The sequence below is a fragment of the Fukomys damarensis genome, unplaced genomic scaffold, assembly GCF_012274545.1.
Source record: "Fukomys damarensis isolate Sample0158 unplaced genomic scaffold, DMR_v1.0_HiC HiC_scaffold_25, whole genome shotgun sequence".
In the NCBI taxonomy this organism is placed as follows: domain Eukaryota; kingdom Metazoa; phylum Chordata; class Mammalia; order Rodentia; family Bathyergidae; genus Fukomys; species Fukomys damarensis.
The window spans coordinates 11,978,873-11,994,184 of NW_022900937.1; the positions used below are offsets into that span (position 1 = coordinate 11,978,873).

At 48.8% G+C, this 15,312-nt stretch overlaps 1 protein-coding gene across 3 annotated transcripts in view; it reads right to left on the minus strand.

Annotated features, from left to right (window-relative positions):
* The window catches only part of Myo1e (myosin IE), a 196,498-nt gene that overhangs the window by 118,610 nt on the left and 62,576 nt on the right, over positions 1–15,312 (minus strand). The window contains exon 1 of one of the 3 annotated variants that reach the window (XM_010641247.1): positions 2,201–2,233. The exons of the other annotated variants lie outside the window; for them this stretch is intronic. Within the exon in view, the coding sequence (XP_010639549.1) occupies positions 2,201–2,218 (18 nt within the window). The 5' untranslated portion in view covers positions 2,219–2,233. Of the gene's footprint in view, positions 1–2,200; positions 2,234–15,312 lie in introns of those variants that run through there. 3 annotated transcript variants of the gene reach the window in all.

The following is a 15,312-nucleotide window of genomic DNA, read 5'->3' on the forward strand; positions in this document are numbered from 1 at the left end:
CCTTTTTTTTTTTTTTTTTTTTTTGTGTCCCGGGGATCAAACTCAGGACCTTGAGCTTGCCAGGCAGGCGCAGTGCCACTGAGCTACATCCCCGGCCCTGACATTCATTTTGATTGGTCACTTACTCACATGTTGCTAAGTATGTAAATATTTTCTATTACCCCTGCTTGTGGAAAACAACTACACTACAACAGTTGGTTGAGGTGGATTCTACATAATGACCATGGCCCTCTGAAGCGTCTTACATTTTCTTCGCTTGCTGCTCCAGATCCAGGTATCCCTCACTGCCTGAGCTCCAAACTGAGGAACTGAAGATTCTGTATGAGTTTCTGTTAAGTCTTCTATCTGGTTTCTCCCAACCCCGTGTCCCAAACATGGAAGCAAAGAGATCTGGACAAAGCAGTAACTCCCTTGTTACCCGAACATCCTATTCAAACACTTCCTAGCTAAACTTGGAAGTTGACAGCTTTGAAGTCAGAGGTACTCGTACTTGGTCCAGTGGCTCCCACCCCACAGAATGTCCGAGGCAGGCCAATCCATTCCAGTGTGCCTCAGGGGAATCGGGGGAGCAAAGGCTTCCTGGGTTCCCTGTGCCTGTCCTTAGCCTCCACCGCAGTGGCTCTGGCTATTCCAGAAACACCGGGCTTCTCCTCACCCCCAGCCAGTGCAGCCCAAACACTTTCCCTGACTTCCAATGCCCCATGCTCCTGCACCAGCCTGCCCAGGACTCTGGATGGCACATTCCATTCCATCCCTGCGTCCCGGCCTGGGATGCTCGCACCGTCTGGACTGAATGATCCGTGCGTTCAAATCTTCAAAGCCTACAAGCTGCAATAAAGGACAGGTGACCTGGCCTGTGCTCTTTCTATGCCCTGCTGATTACTTATGGCCTTCATGCTCTTTCTCCACTGCAAGTCACCTGAGCATGGGGACGTCTCATCGCTGCACCCCCTTGTTCTGATAAAGAGCCACGCACATGACTAGGTTCCTCAATGCCCCCCAATGAATTAATGACTGAAAAAAAAATCACTAAGGTCAAGTTACTATAGGAGGCTCTAGGGAGATCAGATGTGCATTTTAGAACTGAAGTAAGGCAGAAAGGAGGAACACAGACATTCCTAAGAGGGAAATGAGGAGGGCATGGCTGAGACACATAAAAGTCGCTTGCATTTGCGTTGACTTCTTTTTCACGTGACAGTCCCCAGAAGAGACCAAGTGGGCTACAAAAAGGGATCTGTGTGGGAAACATTGTAAATGTTCAGCTTAAATAGGAAAAATAGAGCCTGGGAAGGAAAGGCCAGGAAGACACAGCTAAGTAGCTGGCACCGGAGACAGGAAACCGGCAGCCAAGATGGAATCTCCATCAGAGGGTGCAGCCCAGGTCACACAGAAAAACCATCTTCCTTCCAGAGGGGCGGCCGAAGCGACTGCAGTGCCACCCTCCCCTCTGCTTCGCATCTGTGTGCTCCTTCTGGTGTCTTAGATACCTGATCGTTCAGTGAGAACCTTACAACTCTGCAAAGAAGCTGCCAGCAGGCCTATTAGCTCTTTCTCACAGCTAGGAAAGGCTAGAAAAAAATCCCCACACTTGAGAGGGCCCCAAAGGAGGAGTGGAGGTAGAGGAGGACCCAGGAGCTCAAGGAAGCAACTGTTTATGTGTCTAGCTTGATAATGGCCATGTCACCGGCCGCTGGGCTTTCATTAGGCTGGGCTGTGAGTCTCTCCGTGTGCTAACTCACCTTCTTAGAAATCAAGAAATCAGGAGGAGGAAACCGGAGCTAGCAGCAGAGCCAGGCTGCTTTTAACCCAGAGACAAGGAAAAAAAAAAACACAGTCCTTTAAGAATACAGTTTCTGAGCTTACTTCAAGGTAGCAATTGCAGCCGAAAAGCCTCTAGCAGGGGAAGGCAACACCCTGGAGAAGGGGCAAAATTATCAAGGCATAGAAAAGCAAGAGACGTCACACTGCGGACAAAGGGTCCATGCCAAGTTCTAAGTCGGAGGAGGAATTACAGTCATTCAGCCCACAGCAATTTCCCATTTTAACTGATGTTTCCTGTTTTCTGTGTGCAGGGCACTGGGGAGATATTGAGAACCAAACCCAGGGTTCCCAGGCCGCCTGTCAAGGGGTACATTCTTTTCTGTTCGCTCATCACACTGGGAGCAACGTTACATCCACAAACATCTGTCTTCCTACTGACCTCAATCTGCGATGCCATCGCTGTGGCTGGAGGAGTCCTTGGCTCCACGGGGCTCCCGCGACAGCAGGCCGAGGCAGGACAGCTCACGGCTGGGGCTCACTTGACTTAGGAGCACAGTGAGGAACAGAAGGCACAGAGACTTCTTTGGAGTTCTTTCGGTGTGAAGACTGCCCCATCCCAGGGCAAAGGGGACAGCTGGGTTTTGTTGGAGTGCACGATCACGAAGGTATAAAGGTTTTTAACCTTCATACTGAAATAATTTCAGAATTGCAGAAAAATGCTAAAGTAGCCAGGGGTGCTGCACGCTACTGTAACCCCGACTGCTCAGGAGGCTGTGGGAGGTGAAGGCCTGGCAACGGGCTAGACGGGCTGACCAAGTGAGGACACTCGCTACCCACGGTGCAGCACCCGAGGCTGACACGGGCGGGAGCCGATCCTGCAGCTGGTACCAATCTGCTGATAAAAGAACTCGCAGCACCTGGCACCCGACCGAGCCTTCTGCACGAGCTCAAGAGGGACCACCTGGATCAGCTATCAACGAAGCCAAAGGACGGCAGATTGACCTGAGGCCCCGCCCTCCTGCTGGGGTCAGTTCTGCATGTACAACGTAGCTCCTCTTTTCCCTTCCAAGCACCCCTTTCACTTCTCTCCCTGATCACTTCTCTCGTGCTTTTCTTTTTCTTATTTCTGCCCTAAAGTAAATGGCAATCTTTCACAACCGCCAACTGCCCTGCCCAGTTCCCTGATCGGGACAAGTAACAGGGAAAACACTACTGGTACCGACCCCACGCACAAACAAACAGTAGGGTGAGCACAAGGTCATGGCCCGCCTGAGCAATTAAATGAGCCCCTGCCTCAAGAAAAAATGGTTTTTGAAGGGCTGGGGACATCGCTCAGTGGTGGAGGATGGCTGGGTTTGATGATCCCCAGTACCTCAGAAAGAGTTGCAAAAATATAAGGTTTTGTTTTTTTCCAAGGCCTTCAACTGAACTACATACCCAGCCGTTTTTTTAAATAACTACTTTATTGAACTAAAATCTGTGTGCTGTACAATTTACTAACTTAAAGTGGGTGAGTCGGTAGATTTTTTAAGCATATGGACAGATTTGTATAACCAGGACCATAGTCAAATTTAGATCATTTTTGTCATCCCAAAGCAAAACACTACCCACAGCTATCATGTGCCAATCCCCCCACACACACCTAGGCCAGCCCTGAGCAACTCTATCTTTATAGATTTTCCTCTTCTCAATATTGGTTTACAGAATAGACCATGCTCATAACAACAATAAAGACCTTAGCATATCCGAAGACATGAAAATCCTACCCTTTTAAAATGTTTATTTTGAGACAGAATCTTACTAAATTGCCCGGGCTGGGCTCAAACTTATGATTCTCCTGCTTCAGCCTAAGAATTTTTCAGTTTTTCTTTTCTTCTTTGTACATCTTTGCGGGACATGATGACTACATTCCACGTAGGAAGTTGGTACATGTACTCTTTACTACTAGTTTATAACATTCATACTTGCTTTCTGTCTACATATATTTCTACTTGGGGCTTTCTCCTCAATAAAACAGTTTAAAATAGGTTGTTCTCATAAGGAAATTTTCTCATAACCCCCACAGGGTAAAGGTCAGGATATTTAACACTGACGAAATAAATACCTGTTATGGAAGTCAATATTCCAATCTCAATTATCCTAATAATGTCCTTTAGGATAATTTTTTTCCTGGCTCAGGGTAATGTATATATTTCACTCGTCAGATTTTTGTCAGTCTCTTAATTTGGTTTGGTTTTTTGTTTTTTTATTTATTTTGTTACTGATCGAACTTGGGCCCCAGTCTCTTACTTTGTAACAGTTTCTTGGCTTTTGTCTTTTATGAAGCTGACATTTTAAGGAATTCAGGCCAGTTATTTTATAGAATTTCCCCCAGTTTGGGTTTGTCTGATACGTCTTCATAAACAAATTCAGCTTCTGCATCTCTTGGCTAGAATTCTAGGCAAGTGATCTTGTGTCCTTCTCAGGGTACTTCGTCCAGAGAGGTACATGATGTTTGTTGGTGATACTCATTTTTATCACTTGGTTAAGTCTTGGCCAATTCCTCCACTGCATAATTTGTTTTTCCTGTTGCAGCTGCCAAGTGATTTGTGGGGAGATATGTAAATATCTTGAGACTATGTAAATATCCCTGTTCCTCAAACTTTGACAACTGCCTTTGATAAAACTTTAAATTTAAAATTCAGTTATTTGGCATTCTGGGAGAATTCATTACCCTGAGAAACGAGTTTTTCAGATAGTTAAGGGCTACAGAGCATCTATCTGGGCTTTTCAGGGAAGCGCTGTTTTCCTACAGCCTGCTGGGAGGGAGGAAGGGAGAGAGGGAGAGAAGTTGCTAAATAGCTGCGCTCCTGACCTGTGACGCTGTTTTCCACCTCCACGGGGTGTGAAATTAGACATTCTGGAAGCTGAACTGAAAACCAAAATGAGTCAAGGTGTCTCCCAGGCGGCCGTGGAATGGAGGATGCTGGGAAGGAAGCCCCGCCCACATGCTTGGCCTACCAGGCCTGAGCCCGTTCTCTCGAGTCAGGTCCCTCAGCGGGCTCCCACCTCCCCTGCCCGTCCCTGCTGTCTTCATTAGCTACGGGGATGTTGAATGATTACCGTTCAAAAGGCAGAGGTGGACTAAGTTCTTTGGGACCAGACTGCTTAAAGCTGGGTGGGGACAAGTTTGGGGCAATAAAGAGCAACCTAGCAAGAAGGATGAAGTCTAACGGGTGTGTTCAAAGAGGATGCCAACACCTGTTCAGAGGCCACGGCAGGAAGGTCTTCCTTGCTAGTCCCTCCAGTTGCCACAGGGAATCTGCTACCACTGAGATAGTCATAAAGCTTTTTCTTTTTGCTAGGAATTACTGTGTGGGGGGCAGGCATTTAGCTCAGTGGTTCCTCCGCCTGACTCACCAAGTGCAAGGTCCCAAGTTCGATCCCCAGTACCAATAAATAAACAACAACAACAACAAAAAAGAATTGCTGTATGGAAATATTACCTCAGAGGACTCTGGTAGGTAAGAGCTACCTACCCCTACATGGCTGCGGTAGCTGAGAACTCAGAAAAATGCCCAGTCCACAGGGCAAATTATCACAGGTATTGAGGACCACTGAGATCACCCCGAGGTCAGTATCATAGACACACGTTATTGGCCTGAGGCCTGTTTGGGAAAGTATGCAAGTAGGCTAGTAATTTCCACAGCTACTGCAATTTCTTCCCTGGAAAAATGAAGATTTTATACTTTGAGTGAATAGCTTAAAGTTTCACATTTTCTTTCCCCGGCTCATGTAATGAGATCAAAATTATCGGTCATATATTCCAAAATTCCTCAGGATTCATACACAAACAGGAATTGGCAGTAACAGTAATTTTACGGATGGCATTCTTTTACTAACAACTGTGCTCTTGTGGTCTTTTTCCAAAACCACATCCCATGTTTTTTATGTAGTCGTTCAGAATCCATCATTTAACCCACTCCACAAAACCTGTGCACAGCAGTATGCTAGGCCTGGCAATGCGACTTTTTGTTTTAAGACACAAAAGTTCACAGGTTAGTTAAATCTACGTTTACAGTTTCATCATAAAAATGGGTTTTGTTGACACAAGATTCAATTTCTTCACCGTATACAAACACTGAAGGAAGCAGTGAGTAGCAGGAGAGAAAACAGGGATACAATTCACACTGAGCTGTGAAATGCTACCCCGGACTGTGACTGCCAGGCAAGCCGAGACCAGAGTACACACAAACCATTCGTCCTGGAGGACAGGGAATCCTAACCCGAGGGCCCCACTTAAAGGACTCTACAGTTAATTTCATTTCACTAACACCAGCCTGATCTCCATTTATTCCATTTTATTTGATTAAATTTTCTCTAATCGTTGCTTTTAAATGTTGCTTTAAAGAGTGAAAAATGTCCATGTTCAGCTGCAAGACGCAGAAATTTAGTGTGAGGTATATGATACCATCTCCCTTCCACTGGGCAAGAGGTTTTAAATATCCTGAATGGAATCCCTAAATCTTTAATGTAATGAAAGATATCTTTGTAACTTACACTCTGCTGCCACTGAGAAGCTGAAGGACACTTGAACAAGTTTTCCTCAGTTGGGTTAGCGACTTTCTAATTTATCATCTGGTAAAGTGCTAAGTGTTAAATGCCTGCACGTTAGGGATTCTTGAGTTTCTCCTTCAAGAAAATAATAGAGCAGTTCTTCCCAACTGGTACATCCTGCAAGACTAGTTCCTGGACCAGCCGTGGGGGTTCCTTCAAGAAAATAATAGAGCAGTTCTTCCCAACTGGTACATCCTGCAAGACTAGTTCCTGGACCAAGGCCGTGGGTGGCTCTGCCTGCCTGCGACACTTAGGCCACGGCTTTTGCCAGCACAGATGCCACCGGGGGCTCTGGACGTCTTTCCAGTTCCCACCAATGTCCTCAGGCCCCAGCCGCACCCTTAGTCAGGAGAGGAAGTAGCTCTGCCCCCGGAGGCTGTCACCCTCTGAAACCTGGAAGTGAGCCACCTAATGTAAGAGGAAGTTGAAGGCTGGCTAAAGACAACGAGCTGGTACATTGGTCGGGAGCTGGGCCCGCCTTCCAGCCGTGAGTCGTCTGGGTTCCCACTGGAAAGCAGTTCTCAAACCTCCCCTTGGTGGTTCCAGGGCTGACTGTGAAGGGTTCTGAGGCATTCAGTGAATGAATTCAGTGAATTCAGCTCGTAGACCGGTTGGGAGGATATCCAAGTAACAAGCACAAAAGAGTTAGAAAATGAAAGAAACTCCTGGAGGAGGGCCTTATATTATACTTTCCCTTTCTTTTAAATTTTACCCGTGACAGCCTGTGAATCCTCAGGATTTATTAAAAAATGCTTCCATAGCTGGGCGTGGTGGCACACTCCTGTAATCCCAGCATTCCGAAGGCTGAGGCAGGAGGATCTCTGTGAGTTCAAGCTCAATCAGCTTGGGTTACATAGTGAGTTCCAAGTCAGTCTCAACTACATAGTGAAATCCTGTCTCAAAAAAAAAAAAAAATGCTTCCGTAGTTAACCATTTACGTTAATGCATCCACATCCCAGGAAGGAATAACTACAGACTGAGCAACTACATCTAAGCACTTTTGAACAGATTATCGCCACTCATGATCACCAGTTACTTATCGCCTTCCTCGGCACTGTCTTCACTCCCCGGAAATTCACCCCCACCAGGAGCAGGTAGCACATGCTAGCAGCCCCCCTCCCAGGATCCTATCAACACCTCAGGTGAGGTAAGGAAGAGGCCCTTGGGAGGGAGGCCAGGCGGGTGCTGAAGGCTGTGAGGTATAATTGAGAAGATCTCCTGCATCTGGGAGGAATCAAGTTCCTAGCAATCACTTTCCTTCCTACTTGGGGCAGCTTTGCTATGGGCTGAATTCCAATTCCTCTGAGATCTGGCAGACAGAAAAGACAAGGGAGAGAACGGGATCCTGGAAGGTTTGCTTCAGCTCCTTGATTCCCCGGCCCCAAGCACAGTTAGTGAAGGGGCCGGGAAGTGAATCTTAAGGAAACCTAACGGTGCCTTATATGGAGGTATTCTGATAACATCAAGATAGAATGGGGGATAATCAGAGGTACTGCTGATGTATTCATTTCTCCTAGTGCATCCCCTCATAACAACTGATGCGTGCTTGAAGTAACTTTCCCACATCCTCCAATCAACTGAAAATACCATATAAGCAGAACTCCCCAGTAAAGTCCCAGGCACAATGAGGATCAGATGTTTAGGGCAAAGTCAGAAACAGTAACACTGTGAAGCCACCTGAAACCAGCATGCAGTGAGATCGGTAGGATTTAGGGACATGGCCAAGCAACTAAGGCGCTCTTCCTAGTGTCTTAAGGAAACAGGCAACCCAAACCGTGATTTCTGTATAAGCACAGAAGCGATCTGGCATCCCGATATGCGAACGTGGTACGCAAGACTGTGGGGTGAGGCACGGGGAGGACGGCAGCCTGGGAGGCAAAGCCAGACCTGCGTGGCAATCACCGCGGCCACCTGATCCCACTTTCCGCATCCAGGCAGAGGGTGTCATCTAGGCCACACAGCCACAAAGAGAAACGCGGTGTGTCCCGACCCACGTCGAGTGCGGGACTTGGCTGGTAGTGATGTTAATTAGACATTCTCCGACGGGACCCTGCACGCCTGTGAGCAGGGAAGTCTGTCTTTCTGAATCCATCTAGCACGGGGCTCAGCACTCCAGCGGGGTGGATTGGTCTTATTACGTCTACAACGGAAAATGAGGTGGAAAGTGCCTTAGGAGCACTGCACGCTGTAGGACAGCGACACCGAACCTTTTACAGCTTGCAATGATACAAACAGCCCGCCACGGCACGTGTACCATAGACCTGCCATCACTGCCACAGGAATTCTGTGATATGTAAAAGGCGGTACTGGAAGTGACTTACAATGGAACAACAGTGGTGGACGCTAAGGACTGGTCAGAGAAAGCGAATCGCATTCTCCCCAGGTACCTTAAGAGCGGGGGCATCTGTACTCAGAATGCTCTCCCTGCCTAGACTTGCTCCAAGCTACCACCCTGCTTACTCCCTACCACACTGACACATGTGATGCCCTGGCTGACACTTTTAGGAGCCACGCAATTTGGTGCGTGAGCTCCATGCTACAAGCCAAGCTTTCAATTTTGGTTCCGATCAAGTATAATCTAATTAATAGCCTCAGCTGTCAGACTGATAAAATCCATCATCCACAAAGCAAAAGCAAGGGGCAGGGGTGCCTTCCTGGCTTCCCGTGGAGCAGGGTGTGACCCACAGCTCCGTGTCCGAGCCTTGGGACATGGGGTATGGCCACGTGCTCCCCTCCGACCCTCTACACAGCGCACGAGAGCGGTAATGAAAAGCAGGAACACAGATGGTCAGGCACAGAGTCTGTGCTCCAAAGCCGGATAAAATAACAGCAACAAACAAGCGCCCATTTTCACTTTTTGTACGAGAAAGGTAAAAGTCAGGGACTTGGCCGGGGTCACACAGAAAGCATAAGGCACAGCCAGCATGTGTGGATAAGCCTGTAATTCCAGCCACTTGGGAGGCTGAGGCAGGAGGATTACAAGCTTGAGGCCGACACAATATTCTGTCTCAAAAGACCTGGGGCTGTAGCTTGACGGTCCCTAGGTTCAGTCTTCAGTATGAAGGGAGACGGGCAAAGGGCAGAGCTGGGTCTTTACTCTAGCACCTTAGGGAGTCCCTTTCCACCTCTTCCCAAAGCTGGTGACCTTGAGAATAGCTGGCACTAAAGTTCATCCTAGTCCCAGAGTTTGCCTTTAGATCTCTGAAGCCCAGGGAAGTTTTTATGGGGGTCACGAGGAAAAGGGCTCTCTGATTGATTGGTTGATGATTGATTGATTGATTGATTGAGATAGGGTCTCACTGTGTAGTTCAGGCTGGCCTCAAATTTGTGGTGACCCTCCTGCCTCAGCCTCCCAAGTAGCAAGGGTCACAGGGGTGTGCCTTCACGACTGGCTATCTCTTCTAATTATTGAGGTGACACGAGATGAATCATCTTGCCCCTTTTGTCTTTTTATTTTCTCCAATTAATGAAGGTATGGCTTGTCTGCAGAGCAACTTTCCCTCCAGGGCCTCTGCTGAAATGGATCCGATCCAGGCGGATGCACCCTGGGGTCAGGCTCCGTCCACACGGCCGTCCCAAGTCTGGACAGGCAGGTAGGGGTTGAGAAGGCAGCACGATTCAGCTAAGGACACTGCACCACAGCGGGAGCCACTTGCTGACTCTGCCCAGATCAAATCCTGGGAAAACAGAATTTGCCATTGTCCTCTCCGTCAGAATCAGAATTAAATGTCTGAAGTTTTTTTAAAGCACTTCCCCGTGTGTTTTCTCACGCAGTCTTCACAAACCCGTGAAGGTGGCACTGCTGCCCTCCACGTGCAGACTGGGGAGGGTAAGAACCTGGCCCAGGGTCCACGAGGGTGCCTCCAAACGAACCCAGGTCTTCTCCATCCACAGACAGCCCTGCTCCCTCCACTGTGGAGTCAGCGCCTCCCTGCACAGCTGAGCAGCTGGGGGCGTGAGTCATAGAAGTGAGGAACAGTGTGCGCGCCTGGATGGGAAGCCACAGCACCTAACCAGAGGTGGGGGTCAAAGCCTGTGCAGATTTGGGCTTTGGGTGGGTGATCTGGGGAGGCTCCCAGGAAGTGGAGTTTGCGCTTGGCAATGTAGTCGGAAAATGAGGCGATCCTAGGATGGAGTACCTTAAAAAGCTTATCAGGAAGCCGGCTGCGGTGGCTGAGGCAGGAGGATCGCCTCGAGTTCCAGGACATAGTGAGTTCCTGACTACATAGTGAGAGCCCCTCTCAGAAACACGAAACAAAAAGGCGACCAGTCAGGAGAGCAGACGAGTCGAGGTGCGGCGGCGCGGACAGAGAAGCAAAGGCCACTCACATTTGCTCCGCGAGGAGCTGCCTGGCAAACTTGTTTGCGTCTAGTGTTGGGCCCGATGACAAGGCAGCCTTGCTTTGTCTCACTTTCCAAGGCTCCGGAGTGACCCTGCCTAAGGCGGGGTCCCATGTGACCGTTTACGCCCCGCACGGCCTCACTGTGGGCACCAGGCCCACCCTGGCTCTCCACAGCCTCCATGGCAAAGAGTCCAGGAAGACCATGCAATGATGATGCAAGCAAACCTTTACTTGGTGAAAGTAAACATAAAACTACTTGGCTTTTTCTCTGTGCAGAGCTGCAGAACTGGTCCCCTCTGAAGAGCTGGCTTAAGGGGCGACAGAGGCTGGCCTGTGACCCAGGCTTCCTTTCCCGGCTTACACCATCTCTGGCCTCTCACTGGGCACCAGAATGGAGAATTCTTCTCGGGAGCTTGGTGTGGCAGGTGACGTGAGCGGGGGTGTGGTGTAGGGCACCCCCTAAAGGAGGGGAGGCGTAGCCCTCCTTCCTCCTCCGGTACCCCAGATTAGAAGCTGGTGGCCAGAGCTCTGCTGTGGGCTTGGAAAGACAGGGACCATGCCCTAGAGAGGCAGAGCAGATAGGGGATGCAGCCTGCACCCAGGAAATTGCAGAGCTCTTTAACAACCAGGGCCTGTGTGTATCCAGCAAGGGGAGAGAGAGAAACAAATACACAGACCAGTGTAGCAATAAGTGCAGCTGCACACACTCACGTGGAAATCTTCCCGCCGAAATGGCAGAACGAGGCTCTACCCTAGTGGTCCCCCCATGGCATCAGCCGTAGACACACCTCTGTCCCGACCGAGTCCCCTTCCCTGGGGCTGGTTGTCACTACCTCTCAGTAATGCACATCACTGAATATTGCTGTGCTCACTAGTTGTTTTATGTTTGCACTTAATGGTCTTTGCAATGACATAGCGAGTTTCTCGTTTTCACCTTTTGGTCATACTTTTCCTACATCTCAGGTCCCACTGTGAGGGTATAAAAGATATTGAACAAGTGTCTGCTTAATGAGCAGTTAAGACTATAAAAGACAATCATGTTTGCACTTAGTTTTACTGGTTCACTCCTTTTCATCCTCATTTGAGATTTGTGGAAGGAAGAAAAGCAAAGCATCAGCTAAATTGCAAATTGCAAGGGAGTCACCCCACAGGTTGGCAAAGTCTCAAGTGTTAAACTTGTGAGTGCCCAAGATTTAAATACATAAAGTGTCTTCATTTGTGAAAAGACTCAAAGGATCTTTCCCACCATTGATTCATTGTATCCCTTACATTTGCAAAACCACTTGCAATTTGCAAAGTACTTTCCTTCTCAGCATCGTGCCATCCTTGAAGACAGCCGACTGGATATGGAGTCTTGCTCATGCACCATTCAGTAAACATCTCTGCGCATGCCTATTGGGTTACTTTACTGCTTTCCCTCTGCACCGAGCCCCCTTGGACCAGGATCTTTGCACTCTTGGGCTGAAGCTTCTGTGGACAGTCTCCAAAGCAAAAGTGCTGGGTAGGGATTGGACAATGGGATCTAAGTGGACAGTGAAGGGAGGAAAATAAAGACAGCACCAAGATACAGGTGGAGGAGGTGGGGCCTAACAAGACCATCCATTTCAGCTAAAATAAGCCCAAGTGGACAGCATCCTGGTGGCAGGGTGGCTGGGGTACAGCCCCTCTCCGGGCACCTCTGCAGCACTTGAACATGAATTCACTGACTGCATCAGCCACAGCCGCACCCAGGCCTTGGCCTCTGGGAGGCTGAGATTTTGCAAAGTTGTTTTCTACTGCAAGACTAGTAAGTAGGAGCCTCAGCTGACAGGGAGCAACAGCTGGGCAGTGGGGACCAGCGTGGGAAAGGGACAGAGAGAGCACCAGTTCTAGTTCTCAAGTTTGAGCTACGTTCCTCCTGATTACAATTCTGAGATTTCCTTCTCACTTTGCTCTCAGCGTTTGCTTGCTGTAACCCAAGACCCTTAATGGAGACTGTGGGTGGGTCTGCAATTTGTCCATGATTCCAATGAGTCTGAAACAAGTCTTCCAGAGGAATTTGGCTAACATTTATTTGCTTATGTTGTGTTCCCACAGGGGCAGAATAGCAGAAAGAGCTCTAGGCCTAAGAGTTGGAAAGCCCGGAAGAAAGAAGAGAAGATAAAGGGGAAGTGGACAGACAGTGCTTCGACCATGAGCTGAGCATTCTCAGCTCCTCTTCAGAGCTGAGTCATTAACTGCTGCTTGTCTGCAGTTACACCTTTGATAAGGGTATAAAAGAGTCCCATAAAAACGGTGGTGGCGGTCCATTCATTGATGAGAATATGAAGTTTTGAGAAGTGTCTTGCCAAAAGACAGGGCCTCCTTTAGAAAACAAAAGCACAACAAAAGCAAAACAGAACAAAAAGCAAGACCTGAACTCAGTTCTTCTGAACTGTAGACTTTAATTTTTCACCGTTTTATGTTGTGTGTGTAACAGATGCTGTTACGGCTTAGTACCTAAGAACCCCAAAAATCCTCATGTGCTCACAGGTAGGAGTTTTTGAGAGATGGCTGGATTATAGGATTAGTAGACTAGATCAGTCTACTGATTGGTTTAACACAGCGCTGGGTGTGAGTGATGGACTTACTGAAGAGGGAAGCCCCAGCCTCGGTGTGGGTGGCAACAACCAATAGATTTGCAGCCTGGTTGGAATAAAAAGGGAAAGGAAGGCTCACTGCTTCCTGCCTCCTGCCTGCTCTGTCATGGACTGTTTTTTCTCAGCCATGCCGCCTTTGCCAACGTGCCAAGGATGCTGGCAACATCAGGAGCTGAGGGAAGAGCATGGTACTCCCATCAGCATCTCCCTGACAGCCTTCTGAGACAGCATGGTGCTGCTGATGCCTTGGTTTTAGATCATAGTTCCCCACTTCTCCATGGTCTCCAGAACTATAAATCCAGAGGACAAGCTTGATGGTACCATTTCCTCCGCTGAAAAGCCTCTCCTCTCTACAGGACAAAGACTAAGCGCCTCCTGTGAGAGACGCCACCCGACTTGCCCAGGGTAATTGCCAACACCCTCCCCTCTCCTCCTCTCCCCACACAGACTCACATACCCTTTTGCCCCAGCCGCCACACTGCCCTGCAGTCCTGCGAGTGGCCCTCAGGGTTCATATATGATGAGCAAGTGATGGAGGCCGCTCACCACAGAAGGCCCAAGCTCAGACAATCCAAAGCCGCACAGGCATGGTGCGGGGAGTCTGCCAGGCACTGTCTCGGGCTCTACCAGCCGGTAGTAAACAAGCCTCTAATTCCTTTCTGCATTCACTCTGAAGCTTCATTCGATGAATTATCAAATCATCTACAATGCACATAGCCCTCTGGCTGGCTTAAGGACACGGAGTATAGTTGCTATACTGGGTTACGTGGGGAATAAAAGAAGTCTGTAAATGTTCAGTGCAGATGCAACTGTTTTTCCTGAATGTTTTCAATGTGTAGTTGGTTGAATCCACTTGGTAGGGGGGTAATAAGCCAGGCTCGTCATCATCCATCAAATGGTTCGGTCCAGTGGGGGAAATGACCAGCGCCCACCCATCACTCTTCATGTGTCCCAAGGCAAAAGATGACATTTTAGGGTTTACTTCACCAACTGCAAGAGTTCAGAGAGGGAAGTGATCTCTGCTGACAGAGCAGGAAAGGGTCTCTGGACCACTGGGGACTTTGACTGGGCCTGGCAAAATGCAGATGACTTAGCCAGTGGGAGGAAGGGGACTTTGCAAGGACAACACAAACAATGGCCCAGACGCAGAAGGACAGAACTCACTACTGCTGGGGGAACCTAGGGTGTGAGGCACCATTCTTATTTTGTTCACTGTCTACATGGGGCTGGGTTTGAACCCAGGACCTCATGCATGCTATGTAAATGCTCTACCGCTAAACTCCACCTCCACCCCTTCATGCACCATTCTCCATTATTCTGGGTCACAAAAGGGAGTGTGGCAACACCTGGTATCTTGTTAGAAATGCAGTCCTGGGCCTCACCCCAGACCTGCTGGAAGAGATGCCCTGGGCGTGGGGGAGGCCCGCTCACTTATGTTTTAACAAGACTCCTGGGTGGTTTATGGTGTGGGCTGCAGTGCTTGAGAAGACACATATGGGAGCTCACAGTCTCCACTCCTGCAGAGGACGCCTTTAAATTCTTTCTAGCTAGTATCGCTTCACTTAGTCTTAACGTGACCTGAGGGAGGGGGCACAGGAAAGCGGGACACTGCACAGACTGCCACTGGACTGCCAGGAAGTCACTCGATTACACCTGAGAGATCTAGAAAAAAAGTTGGTTATTCAAGAAGCAGCAGAGCTCTAAAGCCATGGTCCCATGGGACAGGAACTTCTATGTACTGAAGATGAGGACAGTGACCTAACCGTAGTTCCCTAGAGCCCAGAAATAATAATAGAGTGTACACACACGTCTAGGTGGCTTGTCCCCTCCCCCGTCATCTTTCGGCGACCATTCTATGGACAGTGGTCATCTATTTCCACACCCCTGTGACAAGGTCTGCCCACTTTCACATCTCAGGCTTCTGTACTTCGGGACCTCCCACGATCCCGTGTCCCTCGCCCCTGCCAAATGAAGGCTGGCTCTATTTTGATTTG